We start from the raw sequence: 24,755 nt of genomic DNA, 5'->3' as shown, positions 1-24,755 counted from the left end.
TCAATCACAAATATTTCTCCCACGATGCTCATCAATACGGACAACAAACTACGACGTTTTACGTGTGGCTTCACCTGTCCCTCTTTTTTTATTTATTTTTTATTTTTTTAGCCAACACACTTCTGACTGGCTCGATGCGTCCCGCCACGGGTTCCTCTCAAAGTAGCACTTCCACCTTACGTTCCTGTTGGATGCATTCCAATTTTTGTCTTTCTCTACAGATTTTACCCTTTACAGCTCTCTCCAATACCATTGTTAACTTATTAGTCTATTTAATTTTTCACACTCTGTAACACTGCAAGTCTTTTGCTTAGGTTGCCCCGCAGTCCAGACTCACGGTTGTGCTCCAAATGTACATTCTCAAAAATTTGTTCCTCAGATCGAGGTCTACGTTTGATAGTAGTAGACTTCTCTTGGTCAGGAATGCACTCTTTGCCTTCGCTAGTTTGCTTTTTATGTTCTCCTTGCTTCTTCCGTCATGAGTATTTTACTTCCAAGATAACTGAATTCTATAATTTTCTCTACTTCGTGATCGTCGATTTAGTTCTACCTGCACTAACAGTGTCTACATTTTCTTCATGTATCTTTAACTTATTACTGTCATTTAACGTTAAAAGGCCGAGGTACATGTTGTATTTATTGAGTTGTGTAAGCTCTATTCTCTTAAGGTACTTGTGGGTCGAAAGGACTCTGGTGTCTGCCCTCTTTTCCTCTGAAGCTTTTAGACCATTGTGTTATTTGTCGCTTATAAGTTAGGTAAATTTAGCGTATTTTTCTGTATATATGTTTCAGGATCTGTACTGAACCGTTTTGAGCGTAGGGCTGAGTTCAAGCCAGCTGCCGTACGTTGGTACCCGTAAATTTGGATTTTTTCTTGCTTGCCCTTGTGAATAATTATACTTGTTGATTTACAAAAGTTCATTTATTATTTTAAAGCCAGTATAGAAACATCCGTTATATTGTATATTCTCTTATCTTAAAAGTTTCTTTTATGGTTAAAGCGTATGTGCATTGTCGTCTTTGTAACACCGATTTTTAAGAGAAAAAAAGAAGGGAGAAAATCTGAGTTCCAGTAAGTGACTCAGAAGTGATTTTCTAATTCAACTAACACTGATTTTCAAAATTCTTGTATTATTATAGAAATTGCAGTTTTAAATTTGTTCTCGGGTAAATAAATGTATTTAAAGCTGATTTTCTTCCTGCTCAGCACCTTACCACTCCCATATCCCAGCTCCGTAGCATTAAATCTGCGTCCTGGAAAATTATGGACATCAAAGAACTCCCTGTAGAAGACATGTTTCACAGAATCCAAGGAGAAGAAGCGTTCGTAGCTCTTAAGGTATGTATTTTAGAACGTATGCTTACTAAACATGTTTCTTCTTCGTCTGGTCCACGTATCACCCCTGAAAATTTGTCGGTGAAATTCTTGTTCGTCCTCTGTCTCATTCAATTTACCTTCCTTGTTCTCCTAATTCTCGTCCCATTAAGCAGCATCCCAAACCAAGATCAATATAGCTTTCTTCTGCAAGACGCTTATTAACCACACGTGGTGGAAACAATGAGTTGATTGTTTTAAGTTTCATTGTTTAGTGTGGCGCCAAGACGTTTCCCCAGGCAAATTCTGTATTTTAATACACGACGTCATAATTTACAAACTAATTTGATGTGCGAGGTGTCACATATCTGTTTCGACGTAGCCCCATATACTTGTTGCAAGACTTACGAAAAAAATAATTTTATGTATTTGAGCTATGTCTGCTCTGTTGGACATGTCCGAAGTCCTTCGGGAATCAATAGGTTGCGAGTAGGGGTCAATGGGCGAGGAACGCAGCGTTGCTGCATGCGGAAGTTGAAAATTTGAGTCGGCTACGGACTGTGTCCGGATGGCCGAAGCAGTGAAAGCAACCGCTTACGATGAGCAGTACATCCGGGTCGAGGCCCAGTGCAGCACAAGTTTTCAACTTCCGCCATCGCATTACCACAACCACTGACCTTTGCGGCTGGAAGTCACATATTCCCACCCATCCCTTCTTTTTCTTCCTCATTCTCTGTTTCACACAAAACATTCGTAGAATTTGACGAGCTAGAAGAAGTGTTCTGCAAAGTAGAGTGACGTAAGTTGTAAATTGTTGGAAATTTCGGAAAAATTGGTGGAAATTGGTGTAAAAATAGTGAAAAACGTATAAAATACAATATCCGTCTGAACCAACAGGGGACACTAAGAATGACAAACCAAGAGGGAAAAAAAGGAAAAAAGAACTGCGTGTGAAACAGAGTTACAGTTTATTCGTCCCTACTGTTGAATCTGTACAAGGGAAAGGAATGATGGGAATAATAGACAGGTTCACGAGTGAGATTAAAATACAGGGTGAAAGAATAGCAGTGATAATACTCGCTGATGGAAATGGTACCCTGAGTAAAGTGAAGAGGAGAAAAAGGACCTGCTGAATGGAATTATCAGTCTCATGATCACAAAATATGGGCGGAAAGTAAACAGAAGAACAATTGAAGTAATGAGGAGTAGCACAATTGAGATTAGTGATAAACGTAACATCGAAATTGGTGAGCATGGAGTAGACAAAATTAGGGAATTCCAATAGCACGGAGGGACGAGGCCTGGGGAACATGAAAAGAAAACTAGAAAAATAGAGGACATTCGTCCCAAAAATAAGTCTAATAGAATCAAACATACGCCTTGAGGAAGAAATTTCCAACATTGTATCGAAGTGAATTGAGAACTCAGGGAAAACCGCGACAGAAGAAAATCGAAGTGTTTGAATTGTGTTGTTGTAGCAGGGAGTTGAAAATTAAATAGACTGATAAGATAGGAAATGTGGTTCCCTGCAGGATCAACGAAGAAAGTAATGTTCCGAACACACTAACAAGAGGAAGAGACAGGATGACAGCACGTGGGTTCAGATGGCAGGGAATAATTTCCATTGTACAAAGGTGGCTGTACACGGTAAAAATCTGTGTTGTGAGACAAAGACTGGAATATTGCCAACAAATAATTGAAGGTGATGCGTGTAAATTCTACTTTGAGATAAAGAGGTTGGCACAAGAGACGACATCGTGGAGGGGCGCATCAAACCAATCAGATGAATGATGACTAAAAGATGTATGAAATTCGGAAGAAAATTGGTAATATGTCTTCCTGCAGAATAATCATAGCGATTCCGCTTGTGATAACAAACATCGTGCAGACTTCGGAATGTGTAATTTGAAATCCAGTTGGGGTGGCGACGAGCATATCTTTGAGAGCTCTGTATTCAACGTCATGGTCATCATGATCACTGTAACAGTGGAGAATAATGTGAAGTACCTACCTCCACATATCATAAGTTGACTCGCGGAGTATAGATGTAAAGGTAACACTTAATGGAAACTTCCCTGTACAGATTCGGTTGTTACATTTACATCTGTTCTCCGTATATAACCAGAAAGTTTGTGCAATGGGGTACTTGGCATAGTACCACAAACCAGGGCTGCTGCCCTTCTTCTGCCGTGTGGATTGCGGGACGAATGATTGCCTAAGCACCACTGTGGGCGCTACGGCTATTATAATCTTGTCTTTGCGGTCCTTAGTGACACGTAGGAGATTTTAGTACATGCTTAACTTTAGTCTGATTCATGATAAAAAGAGTAAGCTACGGGTCCCACACAGTACTGCAATATTCTAGGAAGAGTTGCGCATGTATGCTATAAACAATTTCTATTTTATATGATGTATATTGCATACATGGAAGAACCCTGGAGATACTAAAAGGTATCAGATAGATTATATAATGGTAAGACAGAGATTTAGGAACCAGGTTTTAAATTGTAAGACATTTCCAGGGGCAGATGTGGACTCTGACCACAATCTATTGGTTATGACCTGTAGATTAAAACTGAAAAAACTGCTAAAAGGTGGGAATTTAAGGAGATGGGACCTGGATAAACTGAAAGAACCAGAGGTTGTACAGAGTTTCAGGGAGAGCATAAGGGAACAATTGACAGGAATGGGGGAAAGAAATACAGTAGAAGAAGAATGGGTAGCTTTGAGGGATGAAGTAGCAAAGGCAGCAGAGGATCAAGTAGGTAAAAAGACGAGGGCTAGTAGAAATCCTTGGGTAACAGAAGAAATATTGAATTTAATTGATGAAAGGAGAAAATATAAAAATGCGGTAAATGAAGCAGGCAAAAAGGAATACAAACGTCTAAAAATGAGATCGACAGGAAGTGCAAAATGGCTAAGCAGGGATGTCTAGAGGACAAATGTAAGGATGTAGAGGATTATCTCACTAGGGGTAAGATAGATACTGCCTACAGGAAAATTTAAGAGACCTTTGGAGATAAGAGAACCACTTGTATGAACATCAAGAGCTCAGATGGAAACCCAGTTCTAAGCAAAGAAGGGAAAGCAGAAAGGTGGAAGGAGTATATAGAGGGCCTATACAAGGGCGATGTACTTGAGGACAATATTATGGAAATGGAAGAGGATGTAGATGAAGATGAAATGGCAGATACGATACTGCGTGAAGAGTTTGACAAAGCACTGAAAGACCTGAGTCGAAACAAGGCCCCCGGAGTAGACAACATTCCATTGGAACTAATGACGGCCTTGGGAGAGCCAGTCCTGACAAAACTCTACCATCTGGTGAGCAAGATGTATGAAACGGGCGAAATACCCTCAGACTTCAAGAAGAATATAATAATTCCAATCCCAAAGAAAGCAGGTGTTGACAGATGTGAAAATTACCGAACATTCAGTTTAATAAGTCACAGCTGCAAAATACGAGTACTAACACGAATTCTTTACAGGCGAATGGAGAAACTAGTAGAAGCCGACTTCGGGGAAGATCAGTTTGGATTCCGTAGAAATACTGGAACACGTGAGGCAATACTGACCTTACGACTTATCTTAGAAGAAAGATTAAGGAAAGGCAAACCTACGTTTCTAGCATTTGTAGACTTAGAGAAAGCTTTTGACAACGTTAACTGGAATTCTCTCTTTCAAATTCTAAAGGTGGCAGGGGTAAAATACAGGGAGCGAAAGGCTATTTACATTTTGTATGGAAACCAGGTGGCAGTTATAAGAGTCGAGGGACATGAAAGGGAAGCAGTGGTTGGGAAGGGAGTAAGACAGGGTTGTAGCCTCTCCCCGATGTTATTCAATCTGCATATTGAGCAAGCAGTAAAAGAAACAAAAGAAAAATTCGGAGTAGGTATTAAAATCCATGGAGAAGAAATTAAAACTTTGAGGTTCGCTGATGACATTGTAATTCTGTCAGAGACGGCAAAGGACCCGGAAGAGCAGTTGAATGGAATGGACAGTGTCTTGAAAGGAGGATATAAAATGAGTATCAACAAAAGCAAAACGAGGATAATGGAATGTAGGCGAATTAAGTCGGTTGATGCTGAGGGAATTAGATTAGGAAACGAGACACTTAAAGTAGTAAATGAGTTTTGCTATTTGGGGAGCAAAATAACTGATGATGGTCGAAGTAGAGACGATATAAAATGTAGACTGGCAATGGCAAGGAAAGCGTTTCTGAAGAAGAGAAATTTGTTAACATCGAGTATAAATTTAAGTGTCAGGAAGTCATTTCTGAGAGTATTTGAATGGAGTGTAGCCATGTATGGAAGTGAAACATGGACGATAAATAGTTTGGACAAGAAGAGAATAGAAGCTTTCGAAATGTGGTGCTACAGAATATTGTTGAAGATTAGATGGGTAGATCACATAACTAATGAGGAAGTATTGAATAGGATTGGGGAGAAGTTTGTGGCACAACTTGACCAGAAGAAGGGATCGATTGGTAGGACATGTTCTGAGGCATCAGGGGATCACCAGTTTAGTATTGGAGGGCAGCGTGGAGGGTAAAAATCGTAGAGGGAGACCAAGAGATGAATACACTAAGCAGATTCAGAAGGATGTAGGTTGCAGTAGGTACTGGGAGATGAGGAAACTTGCACAGGATAGGGTTGCATGGAGAGCTGCATCAAACCAGTCTCAGGACTGAAGACCACAACAACAACATTGATTCCATTTCCTTCGTATTCTACCAATGAACGTCTTTGCTACCGGGTAGGTATTAGCATGAGCTAACCTATTCCAAATGTGATTCACTGATACTGTAGTCATATCATACCACGTTCTTTTTTGTTTTGTGAACTGTACAACTTTAAGTTTCAGAACATTTAAAGTAAGTTGCTAACTTTTGCACCACTTTGAAAAATACCGCGAAAGTATTCAGATCTTGATAATATTTAAGACAGTTTTTCATTTCTTGTAACTTTTTTATTCTTTTTTACAGGTGATAATGTCGATAGGAAAAGGTCCTTCCAGATGCTACAAATCTGATGTTTCTTCAGTACGTTCACAAAGTTTAGAACAGTTTAGACATGTGGCAGAGACGTAATGAGCCACCAAACGGGCGTCTATCCAAGACAATAGTTACAAGTAACGCTTTGTAATTCAGTTCTTGGTTGCGGAAAACAAACCATGGTGAACATCTATTAATTTATTTGTGGAGTATATGCTAATGATGAAATTGATAGTACTCTTGAACGATGGGTAAAGAGATTTAAAGAGTGAATAAGTGCAGAAACTAACCTCCATGATCGACCATGTTCGGGTCGTCCTGGCACAGCCACTAATCCCGATCTAGTGAACCGCCATCAATACTATTATTCACGCAGACAAGCGCCTCACAATTCGGCTATTGGCTCCACAGCTATCAGTGAGCACTGCAAATGCATGTGCAATGACTAAGACTTGTATGATTCGAGATGTACTCGAGATGGGTTCTACGAATGCTCACAACAGACCACAGCATTCAAAGAGAAATCATTCCATTTGAACATATAGAGCAGTTTGAGGCCAACGGAGAGGCTTTTCTCACATGGACCGTTAGAGGTGACGAAATCTGGGTCTATCAGTTTGAGATATAAAGAAAAACACAATCACTGGAGTGGCACCACCCGCAGTCACCAACGAAGAAGTTCAAGGCAGCTGTTTCTTCTCTGGGAAAGTTACCATGACAGTCTTTTGGAATAGTTCTTTTTTTATGTTATGGAGTCAAAAACCATGAATTCAGGGTCGTACATGAAATCTTATTTGTTTGGATGGATTATTAGTCACCTAACAATTTAGCTGTCTTCAGATCACAAAATTTTCTTCATTAGTGTTGGTGCCATTGGCAACATCCATCCATTAAGTAATTAAAAACAGATTTTCATCATTCTTGGCCAGTATATTTGAACAATTGTCATAAAACAAAGGCGCTCGTGTCCCCATTTCGCTACAGCGCTATAGTACCGGCCACACATGTGTATACTACGCATTTGCAGAATGCTGCGTTCCATTACCTTTGTAATTAATGGGCATCAGATACCATACTATTTAGACGTGCCACGTTACAGCAACATATGCATGATGATCTCTGTTACGAGATGATATAATACTGATTCTGTCAGTTACCTAGATTTAATGACGTAGCGCCTTTGTTTTATGACCATATTTCGATTACACTGGCCACGAACGATGAAAAGCTGTTTTTAACTGTGTTAGGTACGTATGTTGTCATTTTAAGAAAAATGTTAACGACGTTTGAAGCCGTAATGGCACCAACACTAATCAAGAGTATTTTATGATCTGAAGATGGATAGTTTGTTAGCCGAAACTAGTAATTCACCCAAATAGATATCGTGTGGGATATTGACTTCATGGGTTTTCAGTCCTTAACATAAATAAAAAATTTACAACAGATCGCGTATCTCCGGGTTGACAAATTCAGTAAACTTGATTTTGGAATAGAGATAGTGTCTTTCTCATGTGCGTTGCAGAAAGGGTCAACCATTAATTTGGAGGCATGTATGAGGACTCAGAACATTATGAACCGTTTCCCACGAGTTCGGTCCGACACGAATCTAAAAGCAATAGTGCTTCTACATGAATAGGCACATGCCTCAGACCCCGGAACACATTGCTGAACTATCCTGGACATCATTGCGTCATATACTCTATGGTTCAGGCCTGATGCCCTCGCCCCTCCATCTGTTTGGGCCATTTCAGCATTCCCTACGTGGAACACACTTTGAAGATGGTGTGAGCGTTATCTATGCGGTGAAAACATGGCTACCTGCACAGGTCGAGTACTTTTACCAAAAGGGAACACGTGCTATTACATGTCGCAAACGTAAGACCATAGAACGTGATGGAGACTATGTAGAAAAAAGGAATGTTAATTGATGTTACCAAGTCCTAACTCTTAAGAATAAATATGTTTTGAGAAGGAAAACCGTGGGAGCATTGTTTATTGAACGACCCTTGTAAATAACAGCTTCATATGCGAAAATATTATCTGCGAGGTCATTACTACATAATACTAACAACAAATGTACCAACACACTTTCCTAGCGCATATCTGTTGTTCATATATGAAATAATATAAACTGCAACAGTCACTTGTTGCTAATATTTTGTTAGTATGACAAGTTTCGACAGCGTGTTGCCATCATGAGGTGCAGTTACAGTTACTGTAAAGTACCTTATGATGGCAGCACGTTGCCGATACGCGTCGTCCTAATAACATATTAGTGAAGTGACTGTTGCAGAATACCAGGTGTACCGGTATGAAATGAACGTTGCCGGCCAGAGTGGCCGTGCGGTTCTAGGCGCTGCAGTCTGGAACCGCGTGACCGCTACGGTCGCAGGTTCGAATCCTGCCTCGGGCATGGATGTGTGTGATGTCCTTAGGTTAGTTAGGTTTAATTAGTTCTAAGTTCTAGGCGACTGATGACCTCAGAAGTTAAGTCGCATAGTGCTCAGAGCCATTTGAACCATTTGAAATGAACGTTAAGATACAAATGTGTCGATAGGGAACATTTGTTGTGAACAAGCCTTTTTTTTTTTGTTTGGTTGGTATTACATCTGTCAAAGATATTTAGTATACATCAAGTCATGGAACAAACAACATCATATGTTTTCACGTTTTAAAAATGTCGAATTTCATACCAGAAAGTGATGATTTGCGGAAAGCATTATTTTTTTGTTTTCATTTGAAAAAAAGTGCTGCAGAGTCGCATCGAATGCTTATCGAGGCATATGGTAATCATGCCCTAAGAGAAGCAACATGCAAAAGATGGTTTCAACGGTTCAGAAACAATGATTTTCATGTAAGAAATGAAGAACGTGGAAGACCACCAAAAAGTTCGAAGACGCCGAATTGCAAGCAATACTGGATGAACATGATACTTTGAGTCAGAAGCAAATGGCAGCAATGCTAAATGTTGCACAACAAACAATTTCTGACCGTTTGAAAGCTATGGGAAAGATCCAAAAGCGTGGAAAATGGGTGCCACATGAATTGAATGAAAAACAGATGGAAAACCGAAAAACCATTTGTCAAATTTTGCTTCAAAGACATGAAAGAAAATCAGTTTTGCATCGAATTGTTACTGGCGATGAAAAATGGATTTATTTTAAGAATCCTAAACGGGAAAAATCATGGGTTAATCCGGGACAACCATCAACATCGACTGCAAAACCAGATCGATTCGGCAAGAAGACAATGCTCTGTGTTTGGTGGGATCAGAAATGTGTGGTGTATCATGAGCTTCTAAAACCCGGTGAAACTGTGAATCCTAATCACTACAGACAACAAATGATCAATTTGAACTATGCATTGATCGAAAAAATACCAGAATGGGCCAGAAGACATGGCAAAGTAATTCTTTTACACGACAATGCACCTGCGCGCAAAGCAAAACTGGTTCAGGATAAATCAAAACACTTGGCTGGGAGCTTCTACCCTACCCGCCGTATTCACCAGACTAGGCCCCTTCCGACTACCATTTGTTTTCATCAATGGGACACGCATTGGCTGAGGAAAACTTCGATTCCCACGAATAAGTCGAAAATTGGGTGTCTGATTGGTTTGCTTCAAAAGACGAACGTTTCTATTGGCATGGTGTCCACAAATTGCCAGAAAGGTGATCAAAATGTATAGAAAGCAATGGTCAGTACTTTTAATAAAATGTTTTTACTTTTCAGTTCAAAATTAGTGTTTCATTTTCACAAAAAAACGCTCATTTGATACCGATACACCTGGTATATTATTCCATAAAATAATATACAACACAATAGCAGCCCTCAAACAACATATATATATACAGGGTGTTACAAAAAGGTACGGCCAAACTTTCAGGAAACATTCATCACACACAAATAAAGAAAAGATGTTATGTGGACATGTGCCCGGAAACGCTTAATTTCCATGTTAGAGCTCAATTTAGTTTCGTCAGTATGTACTGTACTTCCTCGATTCACCGCCAGTTGGCCCAATTGAAGGAAGGTAATGTTGAATTCGGTGCTTGTGTTGACATGCGACTCATTGCTCTACAGTACTAGCATCAAGCACATCAGTACGTAGCATCACCAGGTTAGTGTTCATCACGAACGTGGTTTTGCAGTCAGTGCAATGTTTACAAATGCGGAGTTGGCGGATGCCCATTTGATGTATGTATTAGCACGGGGCAATAGCTGTGGCGCGGTACGTTTGTATCGAGACAGATATCCAGAACGAAGGTGTCCCGACAGGAAGACGTTCGAAGCAATTGATGGGCGTCTTAGGGAGCACGGAACATTCCAGCCTATGACTCGCGACTGGGGAAGACCTAGAACGACGAGGACACCTGAAATGGACGAGGCAATTCTTCGTGCAGTTGACGATAACCCGAATGTCAGCGTCAGAGAAGTTGCTGCTGTACAAAGTAACGTTGACCACGTCACTGTATGGAGAGTGCTACGGGAGAATCAGTTGTTTCCGTACCATGTACAGCGTGTGCAGGCACTATCAGCAGCTAACTGGCCTCCACGGGTACACTTCTGCGAATGGTTCATCCAACAATGTGTCAATCCTCATTTCAGTGCAAATGTTCTCTTTACGGATGAGGCTTCATTACAACGTGATCAAATTGTAAATTTTCACATTCAACATGTGTGGGCTGACGAGAATCCCCACGCAATTGTGCAATCACGTCATCAACACAGATTTTCTGTGAACGTTTGGGCAGGCAGTGTTGGTGATGTCTTGATTGGGCCCCATGTTCTTCCACCTACGTTCAATGGAGCTCGTTATTATGTTTTCGCCGGCCGGAGTGGCCGTGCGTTTCTAGGCGCTACAGTCTGGAACCGCGTGACCGCTACGGTCGCAGGTTCGAATCCTGCCTCGGGCATGGATGTGTGTGATGTCCTTAGGTTAGTTAGGTTTAAGTAGTTCTAAGTTCTAGGGGACTGATGACCACAGCAGTTAAGTCCCATGGCGCTCAGAACCATTTTTTTATCATGTTTTCATACGGGATACTCTACCTGTGCTGCTAGAACATGTGCCTTTACAAGTACGACACAACATGTGGTTCATGCACGATGGAGCTCCTGCACATTTCAGTCCAAGTGTTCGTACGCTTCTCAACAACAGATTCGGTGACCGATGGATTGGTAAAGGCGGACCAATTCCATGGCCTCCACGCTCTCCTGACCTCAACCCTCTTGACTTTCATTTATGGGGACATTTGAAAGCTCTTGTCTACGCAATCCCGGTACCAAATGTAGAGACTCTTCGTGCTCGTTTTGTGGACGGCTGTGATACAATACGCCATTCTCCAGGGCTGCATCAGCGCATCAGGGATTCCATGCGACGGAGGGTGGATGCATGTATCCTCGCTAACGGAGGACATTTTGAACATTTCTTGTAACAAAGTGTTTGAAGTCACGCTGGTACGTTCTGTTGCTGTGTGTTTCCATTCCATGATTAATGTGATTTGAAGAGAAATAATAAAATGAGCTCTAACATGGAAAGTAAGCATTTCCGGACACATGTCCACATAAGATATTTTCTTTCTTTGTGTGTGAGGAATATTTCCTGAAAGTTTGGCCATACCTTTTTGTAACACCCTGTAGAATGAATACATTTGAGCGTATTGCTCTGTTCCCCACAAACATAGTTTCGGTCAACCAGAGAGCGGATCAGTGTTATGGTTACGTCTGTGAATGGCAGGATGCGCCGCTGGGGGTAGACGCGGCGTCTCGCGGCTGCCCGCCACGGGGGCGGCGGTGGGGCGTTGCCATGGCGACGCTGGCGCCGCCGGCGGTCGCTCCATCAGTCTCCAGCGCTGGGCTGGCGTGCCGCGGCGACTCCATACCCGGAGTGAATTTGCCGGCGGCTGCTGCCAGCACGGAGGCCGTTAACTGCCGCGCTGTTTTTACTGCGCCCAGACCTTGCTCTGCCGACAAATGAAATGGACGCAATCGTATAGCATGCGTGGCACACCAGCGCACTTCCGCTAAACTACTCACCAACTCTGTTTTCTCAGGTCGAATATAACTTTTCCTTTCTAATGGTGCATAAACGGGATGAAACAGTTGCAGTAAACAAACACTTCTCATGATTCTCCCCTCATTACCACGAAGTAAAATTTGCGGCATCTCTCTATTAACGTGCGTAAAAAAGAATTCGTCAATATCTCATTACACATTTGATGATAAACTTCTGTAGTCTGTCCAGTTGATTAATATTAAAGGGTAGCCGGCCGGAGTGGCCGTGCGGTTCTAGGCGCTACAGTCTGGAACCGATCGACCGCTACGGTCGCAGGGCATGCCTCGGGCATGGATGTGTGTGATGTCCTTAGATTGGTTAGGTTTAATTAGTTCTACGTTCTAGGCGACTGATGACCTAAGAAGTTAAGTCGCATAGTGCTCAGAGCCATTAAAGTGTATGGGAAAATGGAAGAACAAAGTGTGCGTAAACAAAAATTATTTTTTGACGAACCTAAACCAACTGTATAAAAGTCTGCTGTAGTTTCTCTGCTACTAAATTAATTTACATTTAAGAAACAGGGCAACCAAGTTTAACCGTAAACACCACAAAATAATGTTTCAAATGGCTCTGAGCACTATGGGGCTTAACATCTGTCCCTAGAACTTAAAACTACTTAAACCTAACTAACCTAAGGACATCACACACATCCATGCCCGAGGCTTTATTCGAACCTGCGACTGTAGCGGTCGCGCGGTTCCAGACTGAAGCGCCTAGAGCCTCTCGGCCACAACGGCCGGCGTAAGGACTACAAATACGCGACTACACATACGATTCCTCACCCCACAGGGTAACTATCCGTAGTGGTTGGGCAAGTGTGCGCTTGAGAAGGGAAGCTTAAACTTACATGAGTCAAATTAATCCCCAGTTAAATTATTTGACAGTTTCTTTTAGGAGATTACATTCGTGAAATGTATTTAAAGAGTAACATGGAATCGGTAATCACATTCATTTTCAAGTTTCAGCAAGTTTTAGAACGTTAATTTCTTGGATAAACTTGTATCCAAGTTTTCGGGTGTTTCTCTAGTTCATGCGGCATGGTTACAAGTAGAGCACGAAAAACCGCTGTACCTTAGTCCTTGTCTTTACCTACTTCTCCAGTCCGCCACCGGTAGCTGAGTGGTCAGCGCGACTTAATGTCAATCCTAAGGGCTCGGGCTCGATTCCCGCCTGGGTCGGAGATTTTCTCCGGACAGGAACTGGGTGTTGTGTTGTCCAAATCATCATCATCACTTCATCTCCATCGACGCCTAAGTCGCCGTAGTGGCGTCAAATCGAAAGATTTGCACCCTGCGAACGGCCTACCCGACGGAGGCCCTAGTCACACGGCATTTACCTACTTCTCCACAAATGCAACATAACTCACTAGGTTCTTCACTATATGTAGGATTAATGATTTCAGTGCCTCAGTAAACTGGTTAACGTAATTATCGTCAACATCACAAATGCTCGAAATTCTGCCTGTCAAAAAAGGTTAAGCACCCAGAAGACAAGGTCGGATACAGTCTCACTTCGTACACGTACACATCACAGGTGAGTACGTAAATTTTTAGTATTGCAGTTCTCTTTGACAAGTAAATAGAATCACAGTACATCAATGTTGTTCGTGTTTGGTGTTATTAACAAGTCTGGTAGGATGTGCAAGGGACTTGAGTAACGTCAGATGTAGAGTATCACCGTGATAAACACCAAGTGCCGGAAACGCGTGAGACAGCGTTATTAGCCCCTGAAAGAGTTCTAAAGGAGCCTCGTTGTGGGTCTCCGGTCGATCATGCAACATCCAGATACGTGGGGCATTCGAAAGTGATAGTGACCCGATGTTGTACAGCATTAGGAACGTGTCTGCAGACATAATCTCGTCGAGGTTTCTTCGACCACGTCTGACCATCACAAGGAACGATCGCCTTATTGTGCACAAAATACGCTGTAACCCCTTCACATCTGCGTCTACCATCCGGAAACAAATAATGGACTCACTGCAACATAATGAGTCATCCCGCACTATTTCTCAGGCACCAGCAGCCGGGCTACTGAATTACCGTCCCATGAGTAAGCTGCAGTCAACACCCCGGTTGCCTTTGTAATGGTACCGTGCTAGTAAGTGTGGACTGGTTATGAATGACGTCGAATTGTGTTCAGCAGTCAATCACAGTTCTGGATCATTTCGGATGATCCTCGTCAGCGAGTATGGGGGCTTCCTGGAGAGAGCTCCCACTCTTCTAATGATTTGGAGAAGCGTTCCTCGTGGCGCCATGTTGCGGAGAGCCATCTGGTATGACTGGTAGTGACTGAGGGAGCTCAGACTGCACAGCGGTGCATCACGGACATCCTGCGTCCCCTCTCGTACGACAGTATCGTGGTGTCACTTTTCAACAGGACAATGCTCGTCCGCACTTGCCACGAGACTCTATTAATTGTCTGGACGATTTTGAGGTACTTTCTTGGCCAGCACGATTCCCATGTCCCACTAGTTGCGACACGGTCGCAAACAGAACAGTGATCCAGAAAATGTAGAGTAAATTTCTCTATTTTCGTCCATGATTACTAAATTGTTAGGTCCTTAGACTACACCGAGCGAGGTGGCACAGTGGTTAGCACACTGGACTCGCATTCGGAAGGACGACGGTTTGATCCCGCGTCCGGCCATCCTGATTTGGGTTTTCCGTGATTTGCCTATATCACTTCAGGCAACTGCCGGGATGGTTCCTTTGAAAGGGCACGGCCGATTTCCTTCCCCATCCTTCCCTAACCCGAGCTTGTGCTCCGTCTCTAATGACCTCGTTGTTGATGGGACGTTAAACACTAACCTCCTCCTTCTCCTCCTCCTTAGACTACCGGCTTCGGTCAGCAATGGCCATCTTCTGGTTTAAAAACAAGTCATAATACACTGAAGCTCCAAAGAATGTGATATATCTGCCTAATATCATGCACGGCCCCAGCGAGCACACAGAAGCGCCGCAACATGACGTGGCATGGACTCGAATAATGTCTGAAGGAGTGCTGGAGGGAAGTGACACATTGAATCCTGCAAGGCTGTCCATAAACTCGTAAGAGTACGAAGTCGTGGAAATCTCTTGAGAATAGCAAGTTGCAAGACATCCGGGATATGTTCAATAACGTTCATGTCTGGGGAGTTTGGTGACCAGCGGAAGTGTTTAAACTCGGAAGAGTGGTCCTGGAGCCAATCTGTAGCAATTCTCGACGTGTGCGCTGTCTCATTGTCCTGCTGGAATTGCCCAAGTCCGGCCGAATGAACAATAGACATGAATGGATGCAGGTGATCAGACTGGATGCTTACGTACGTGTCACCTGTCAAAGTATCAGGGGGGCCCCATATCACTCCAACTACATATGCCCCACACCATTACAGAGCTTCCACCAGCTTGAACAGTCCGATGCTGACATGTAGGGTCCATGGATTCATGAAGTTGTCTCCATACCCGTACAAGTCCATCCGCTCGATACAATTTGAAACGAGACTCATCGTACAAGGCAACATGTTTCCAGTCATCAACAGTCTAATGTCAAAGTTGACAGCCCCAGGCGAGGCGTAAAGCTTTGTGTTGTGCAGTCATCAAGGGTAGACGAGTGGGCCTACGGCTCCTAAATCCCATATCGACGATGTTTCGTTGAATGGTTCCCTTGCTGACACTTGTTGATGGCCCAGCACAGAAATCTGGAGCAGTTTCCGAAAAGGTTGCACTTCTGTCTCTCTGGTCCCGTTCTTTCAGGATCTTTTTCCGGCCCCAGCGATGTCCGAATTTAATGTTTTACCGGATTCCTGATATTCACGGTACACTCTTGAATTGGTCGTACGGGAGAATCCCCACTTCGTCGCTACCGCGGAAGTACTACATCCCATCGCTCGAGTGCCGACTATAATATCACGTCCAAACAAACGTTAATCTTGATAATCTGTCATTGTAGCCGCAGTAACCGATCTAACAACTGCGCCAGACACTTGCTGTCTTAAATGCGAGTTGCAGATCGCAGCGTTTTATTCTGCCTGTTTACATATCTCTGTATCTGAATACGCATACCTATACCAGTTTCTTTTACCCTTCAGTGTACAATGACACCATAGCGGCATCTTCATAGACGGAAAGAAAGAAATCTGTCTGGCCCCGTATCTGTCCCCTGTAGAACATTTGTGGGAACGTTTAGGATGTAAACTCCGTCCAGTTACCAATATCCAGGATACAAGGACAAGTTACAACAGTTGTGTACCTGTTTATCTCAGGAAAGGTTTTGTAACACCCTTCCAAACCGAAACAGCAGAAGCATCCTGGCCAGTGGGGGTGCTGTGTCACGCTAACAGGTAGGCTCATTGTGCCAAATTCTTTGTAAATTTGACTCAATACTGCAGTCACTGATGTAACATCACATACCTTCTCAATCCGCGAAGTTTGATTTTGTTTACTTCTCTCCTTCTGGTTGCATTACTTTTCTTCTGTGAGGCAATGTATATCACGCGAGCCACTGCCCTGTGGACGACGCAGGATACCGCGTACAAGTATTAGAGTTTTTCCGTTCTACTACATTCGCATGCAGAGTGAAGGAAAGATTACTGACTATGACTATATACCTCTGGTGCCACGCTTATGATTCTTACGATGGTGATAGCAAACACATCGCGCAGTTTTTCCACTCCTCTGTCGTATGTTACATCAGTGCTCTCCAATAAACGGTGTCATACCATTATTTGTGAATTACGACAAATACACTACGTTTTTTACCATTGCGTGACTAGAGGAATAGTTCGACTGTAGCCTAAGTGCAGTCATTTGATGGGTTATGCTGTACAATCACCTGAAAATGACTACGCAGACGTAACTGCACAGTGACAAATCCAAAGTGACCACTTGAATACAGCTAACAGCGGAGCAGTAGTTGTGGTGTCACCGTCAGACACCACACTTGCTAGGTGGTGGCCTTTAAGTCGGCCGCGGTCCGTTAGTATACGTCGGACCCGAGTGTCGCCACTATCAGTGATTGCAGACCGAGCGCCGCCACACGGCAGGTCTAGTCTAGAGAGACTCCCTAGCACTCGCCCCAGTTGTACAGCCGACTTTCTTAGCGATGGTTCACTGACTACATACGCTCTCATTTGCCGAGACGACAGTTTAGCCCAGCCTTCAGCTACGTCATTTGCTACGACCTAGCAAGGCGCCATATTCAGTTACTATGTATGAAAATGTATTCTGAACAGATACTATTGTGAATCATGTACCGTCAAGAGCGACGTTCATCATTAATGGATTAACGTTAAGTATGAACTAGCTACGTCCGCTCTGTGAATTCTAATTCCTTGTCATGTCCCAGACCTCACGTCAGTATAGTCCTTCCCACCTCACGCCAGCCTGTGTGAGCTAAACGCGTGCATTTCGGCACCCACTAGTAACACAGTGTTGGCCCTTCAGCCAACCCAACAGTAATGAATCAAAATAAATAGTAACATTTAATCTACTCAGTAAGAGCCGTGTGTCACCTTTGTTGTTGTCTTCAGTCTTGAGACTGGTTTGATGCAGCTCTCCATGCTACTCTATCCTGTGCAAGCTTCTTCACCTCCCAGTACTTACTGCAACCTACATTCTTCTGAATCTGCTTAGTGTATTCATCTCTTGGTCTCCCTCTACGATTTTTACCCTCCACGCTGCCCTCCAATGCCAAATTTGTGATCCCTTGATGCCTCAGAACATGTCCTACCAACCGGTCCCTTCTTCTAGTAAAGTTGTGCCACAAACTTCTCTTCTCCCCAATTCTATTCAATACCTCGTCATTAGTTATGTGATCTACCCATCTAATCTTCAGCATTCTTCTGTAGCACCACATTTCAAAAGCTTTTATTCTCTTCTTGTCCTAACTATTTATCGTCCATGTTTCACTTCCATACATGGCTACATTCCATAAAAATACTTTCAGAAACGTCTTCCTGACACTTAAATCTATACTCGATGTTAACAAATTTCTCTTCTTCAGAAACGCTTTCCTTGCCATTGCCAGTCTACATTTTATATCCTCTCTACTTCGACCATCATCAGTTATTTTGCTCCCCAAATAGCAAAACTCATTTACTACTATAAGTGTCTCATTTCCTAATGTAATTCCCTCAGTATCACCCGACTTAATTCGACTACATTCCATTATCCTCGTTTTGCTTTTGTTGATGTTCATCTTATATCCTCCTTTCAAGACACCATCCATTCCGTTCAACAGCTCTTCCAAGTCCCTTGCTGTCTCTGACAGCATTACAATGCCATCGGCGAACCTCAACGTTTTTATTTCTTCTCCATGGATTTTAATTCCTACTCCGAACTTTTCTTTTGTTTCCTTTATTGCTTGCTCAATATACAGATTGAATAACATCGGGAACAGGCTACAACCCTGTCTCACTCCCTTCCCAACCGCTGTTTCCCTTTCATGCCCCTCGACTCTTATAACTGCCATCTGGTTTCTGTACAAATTGTAAATAGCCTTTCGCTCCCTGTATTTTACCCCTGCCAACTTTAGAATTTGAAAGACAGTATTCCAGTCAACATTGTCAAAAGCTTTCTCTAAGTCTACAAATGCTATAAATGTAGGTTTTTCCTTTCCTTAATCTATTTTCGAAGGTCAGTATTGCCTCACATGTTCCAACATTTCTGCGGAATCCAAACTGATCTTCGCCGAGGTCGGCTTCTACCGGTTTTTCCATTCGTCTGTAAAGAATTCGCGTTAGTATTTTGCAGCTGTGACTTATTAAACTGATAGTTCGGTAATTTTCACATCTGTCAACACTTGCTTTGTTTGGGATTGGAATTATTATATCCTTCTTGAAGTCTGAGGGTATTTCGCCTGTCACCTAGTTATTATAAAATATGATTTCACTCAGATTTGTACTGTTTATGGTGTATGTAGTATTCCGCAGTTCCTAGTAATATCATTGACCGAGGGGTAGTTTAGATGCTTCATATGTGAAACGCCACTTAATGCCAGGCATCCACTGCTATTAGTACATATTAGACTGTCCTCGCAGCATCATGTAAATACGTCGTATCAATTGAGTATCATCTAACGTCGCCAAGTGCCTTGCCTATTTGAATACACCGCTTCCCTGGCGTGGCCAGTACTTGGATGGTTAACTACTCGCGTGCGTCAGGCGCTGTCGACAACTTCCGCTCTGGCATTGTGAAAAGTGAAAGTTTATTCAGAACAACAGAAAGTGTGGTGCCCTCCACAGAAGGACCCAAAACATTTATGAATATGAAGATGGCATCTGTTCCTTCGGACATGTCCAAATGAACAGATGACATTGGTGACCATGCAGCTCTCTAGAATGAAATTACAATTAAATCAACACCATTAGCTGCTGACGGGCGTTAATATCCATCAACGGGGACAGTTGAATTAATTGTAATTTCATTCTAGAGAGCTGTACGGTCACCAATAGCATCTGTTCTTTCAGACATGTCCGAAAGAACAGACGCCATCTTCATATCGTTAAGGCTAACCGATGACCTCCTTCAGTGCGGTTGCACACAAATTGCCTGAACTCTTACGTGAGTCGGTGGATTGTCTGCCGCGAGTAATGGGTGTAGTGGCAGGGGCACTACGAATTTAGTGTGTGGACTATAAGTTGAGAATGTGGGTCTCACGGGGAGCGTGCAAGGGATAAGTCCCTGCAGTCGCACTATTCTCTTTGCCCTCGGTGGCTCAGACGGATAGAGCGTCTGGCATGTAAGCAGGAGATCCCGGGTTCGAGTCCCGGTCGGGGCACACATTTTCAACCGTCCCTGTTGATGTATATCAACGCCCGTCAGCAGCTAATGGTATTAATTGTAATTCCCAAATATTTTGTTACATTTCGTTTCCACAACAAATGACTCAAATTAAAAAGTTGTCCATTTAATTAAATACAAAGGGTTTTCAGCTACGAAAAAAACTGTAGGGAAGGAGAATACTTAGTAAATACAACAAATCCACTGAAAAGTCTGTCAACACTAACAAGGGGGCTATACGAACTTTCCCCCGCAGGTTTGATTCATAGTGACAGAGTCTGCAGGACGCGACTAAGACTTCAACATACACTTATCAGCCAGAGCATTATGACCACCGACCTATTATCGACATAAATCCGTCCAGCAGATAGCAGCGTCACCTGGCAAGGAATGACTGCTAGTCAGACGCACGCACGGCGCATGCAGTATCAGTGAGCGAGTGATCCGTGTGTAGAATGCGGAAGGTGCGCGATCTATCTGAGTTCGACCCGGGGCACAATGTGATGGCGCTGAGGCTCGACAACATCATTCCGGAAACTGGACGACTTGTCGGGTGTTCTAGGAGTGCTGTAGTGGGTGTCTTTAACACGTGGCGAAACCGAGGTGAAACCATGGGCAGACGTCTTGGGGTTGGGTGGCCACCCCTCATTATAGATGTCGGACGTCGCAGGCTGGATAGACTAGTAAAACAGGACAAGCGGCAAAATGTGCCGGAACTAACGTCAGACTTTAATGTTGGGTAGAGTGCAAGTGTGTATGAACACGCAGTGCACTGGACACTGCTAATTATGGGCCTACGCAGCCGATGATCCACGAATGTAGCAATCGGCAACTACGACTGAAACGGGCACGTGACCATCGGAACTGGACGTTGGCGCATTGTCAGACCGTTCTTCATTGTGTCAGACCTGAACCTGATCGAACAAATCTGGCATGTGTTGGAACTTGGTGTTAGAGCTCATCGCCCTTTTCCCCGGAATTTACGGGAATAGGTGACGTGTTTGCAGATGTGGTGCCGGTCATAGTGTTCTGGCTGATCAGTGCATGTAAGTAGGAAGACTCAACTCTCCTGCGTTTTTGAGGAAATAGTATTGAAAATTTCCTTACATACGAATTGTGCATCCGAGCAACTAAGCGCTTAGTTTTGCAGGTGAGAGACCGCTGGATCGAATCCAGCTACCGTCACTGCGGTATTTTGCTAGGTATCTACAACAGTATTTTGCGGTATACCTTGATAACCCCTGTACGCCGCGAAATTTTGTGACTACCGAGAATCGGTGTTGAATGTAAACCAGTTTGTTTTGTCATAGGTACATTGGAAAAACCATGCACATGGAAAAATTCGGCGTTCATTGCGTGTACCGTACATCTCAATAATTATGGTTTTCGTGATTTTACGACCATTGTCAACCTGATTCATGCAGTGGTTCATATTATTTATGTTACATTGTCATCAATGGAGAAACAATAACATAAATAAAATTTGAAAGTTCTCGCGTATCCCTTTTTTGTTTCCAATATCCTTTAGGGAAAAAATCTCAATTTTCCAAGATAAAAGTGAGGAGAGTCATTAAATATTGATGATTTGCACAGTCATAATAAATCTGTCTCTTAGAATTATGTCGAAATAGAGAAAAAGGTATCGGTGGTGTGTTCGATCTGAAGACCTGTGGCTTATAAAACTTAGCACTTACTACTCCTCGAATATCGGCGACCCTAGAGAGTTGATCAGCACGCCTAAAATTTTCATACCCGAGTTTCTCGAAAACGCTTGAGAGTTGCGTCTTCCTTGTTACATACGTTGAAGTCTTAGCCGTGCTCTACCCATCCTGTCAGTATGGGTCAACTCGGTGAAGGGAAGTTCATGCGGTCCTCTTGTAAAACTGTCTGTCCTTTTCCGGAAGTTTACTGCAGTATGCGGTCATTACCAGATGGCACTCACGGTGGACATCGAAAAAGTTCAAAGAGGGTCAGGGATCAATAGGCGAGTAGGGATGACAGTTATTACAACAGCGTTTTTTGTTGCGGCGAGATATTTTTACAAAATTACAAACACCAACTTTCTTCACCAAATCAGAGCTAGCACGGAGAGATTTATGTGTTCATTTTTCCAGCGTGCTATTTGAGAGTGAAACGGACGACAAATAGTCTCGAAAATAGTTCTAGTAAGCCTGTGCCAAACACTTATTTGTAAATCGGAGAGTATTCATGTAGACATGAAGGGTTATTTGGAACTGAAATCGAATAGTGTTAGCAGTGAGTGAAAAGGAGAGAGAACTATTAATAGTAACGCTTAGGTTGTTAGAACCGCACACTGTTACAAGTTGCTCTGGAGAACACTGACGAAACATAGACGCGAAATGTGCTTTGAACACAAATATGAAGTTTGAACAGCACTAAAGCCCTAAGTAATGACTCTTCTGCTTAAGCAAGTGACAGTTTGACGATTCTTGCGTACTTTCAGAGAGAAACAGACAAGTCGACACTGAAGAAGGAGAGAAGAAAAGGTAAAATGTTACGTTCCCTTTTTTTCCGTCTCCAATTACCTAGTCATCGACAGGACGTTAATCGTTAATACTCCTTCCTTTCATTCATTCCTGCAAGTAGTCTGACATATTGAACGCTAAATTAATGTTCAAATGTGTGTGATATCTTATGGGACTTAACTGCTAAGGTCATCAGTCCCTAAGCTTACACATTACCTAAGCTAAATTATCCTAAGGACACACACACACACCCATGCCCGAGGGAGGCCTCGAACCTCCGCCGGGACTAGCCGCACAGTCCATGACTGCAGCGCTTTAGACTGCTAAATTAATCTTTTGCGTCAGATTACATGAGAAATCGTCGTGTATGAAGAAATTTACAGCCACAAAGAAGTACAGTCTCCATTTGGGAAAAAAGATACCGAGAGAAACCAGCGACTCGTTCAGAGCTGCATTGAGACACACACTGACTCTGGTGTTGTCGGCAGTGAATGGAAAGGAGAGAGCGACTGGACGGAACGACTCAGCTGTTAGGAGCGTACCCTGTGGAAAGTTGCTCTGAAAGACGCTCTCAAAACACAAATATCAAGTTTAAACAGCACTAAAAGCCGAAAGTAACTTCTTCCTCGGCTTAAGCTAGTGTCCGTTGGAGGACGCTCACGTAGTTTCTAAGACAGAGAGACAAAAGTAGTCACCAGTGAAGGACACAAAGAATTTTGTCGTGCAGACGTGGAAATGGGGGCGGGGAGGGAGGGCGGTGAACGTTGGGGACGGGAGCGAACGCGTCGACGCCGGGCGCCGAGACGCCGCGTCGGGATTGGCGGGCTGCGAGTAGCGGCGCGCAGGCGCCGCCGTGACGTCACACACCACGTGACGCAATCTCGCTGCTAATCAAGACTGATGGTCAATAATGGCGGAAGAGGGCTGGGTGGCGAGGGCGGGGTGGGGAGGGAGGGGAAGGGTAGAGTGAGAGTGAGGGAGGGGGGAGAGCGGAAAGAGAAGAGAGAGAGAGAGGGAGAGGGGGGAAGGTAGCGGAGAGAGGAGAGGAGAGGAGAGGAGAGGAGAGGAGAGGAGAGGAGAGGAGAGAGCGTCGCGCGGCGTCGCGTAGCGTCGTGGCGGAGCGTAGCGGAGCGCGTGCGAGCCGGCAGCGCGCCGGCAGGAGCAGCCGTCCTCCGGCCGGTCTCTTTTTATTGTCCGCGCGCCCGAATCACGGATGCACTTACGGAAATTGGAGCGCGGGCCGGAGCGCGCCACGAGCGGCCGCCCCCAGTAGCGCCGTCCGCAGCCGTGCCGGTGCGGCCGCGATGCGCAGCCGGTGAGTGCCCGCCGCCTCCACCGCCTCCGCCGCCGCCTCCGCCAGCCGCCGCCACGTTGTCCCCGGCGGGCATCCTGCTCGACCTCTCCATGTCGGCGGCGGTGGGCCTGCAGCAGCAGCAGCAGCAGCCGCCGCAGCCGCCGCCTCCGCAGCCGCCGCCGCCGCTGCACCACCATCACCACCATCACCTGCACCACCACCACCAGCACCCGCACCAGCACCACCACCCGCCGGCCGTGCCCGTGGCCGTGCCCGTGGCGCGCGCGCCGGGCGTGCCGCCCCCGACGCCGCCTCCGCCGCCGCCGCCCCCGGGCCTGGCGCTGCCGCCGCTGCCCCCGGGCCCGCCTCCGGCGCTGCACCCACCGCCTCCCGATATGGCGCCCGTCGCCGTGCCGCCACCCGGACCGGACGTCCTGCTCGCGCTTCTGGCCCGAAACAAGGCGCTAGAAGGTACCGTGCTGCCCTGCTCGCCCGTCGAAGCTCTCTCTTCCTGTCTTCTTGTTCAGCTCTTCGAACCGACTCTACTCTGCCCCATAGGGATGGTCCCTCAATAGTGACAACAGCAACAGCGTAAAGGACAATTAATTTTATTAGTAATTTCCAACGACTCTGATACATAACACTTTACTGGTACGCAAGAATCTTGAAATATAGCGATCCTCAGGATTTCCTTTCATATGAAGTTCTGAAATATTTTCGGGTATTCAGCTGGGCTGCGACGTCCAAGCGCCAAGATATTTCGGCAAGCTGACATGTTGCCATCTTCAGTTGATCATGATCCTGCCTTCCGCTAGGTGTAGCCCTATGCACCCCCCTCCCTTCCCCCTCCTCCTCT

The 24,755-nt window shown here is 44.3% G+C and overlaps 1 protein-coding gene across 1 annotated transcript in view; it reads left to right on the top strand.

The window, feature by feature from the left end:
* LOC124616262 (basic proline-rich protein-like) overlaps positions 1–24,474 on the top strand; it is a 94,600-nt gene extending 70,126 nt beyond the window's left edge. The window contains exons 3-4 of the mRNA XM_047144566.1: positions 12,045–12,240; positions 23,714–24,474. Of these exons, the coding sequence (XP_047000522.1) occupies positions 12,045–12,240; positions 23,714–24,474 (957 nt within the window). The remainder of the gene's footprint in view (positions 1–12,044; positions 12,241–23,713) is intronic.
* Positions 24,475–24,755: the final 281 nt, after the last annotated feature.

This window comes from Schistocerca americana, chromosome 5, assembly GCF_021461395.2.
Source record: "Schistocerca americana isolate TAMUIC-IGC-003095 chromosome 5, iqSchAmer2.1, whole genome shotgun sequence".
Lineage (NCBI taxonomy): Eukaryota > Metazoa > Arthropoda > Insecta > Orthoptera > Acrididae > Schistocerca > Schistocerca americana.
This window is presented reverse-complemented; position numbering and strand designations above follow the sequence as displayed.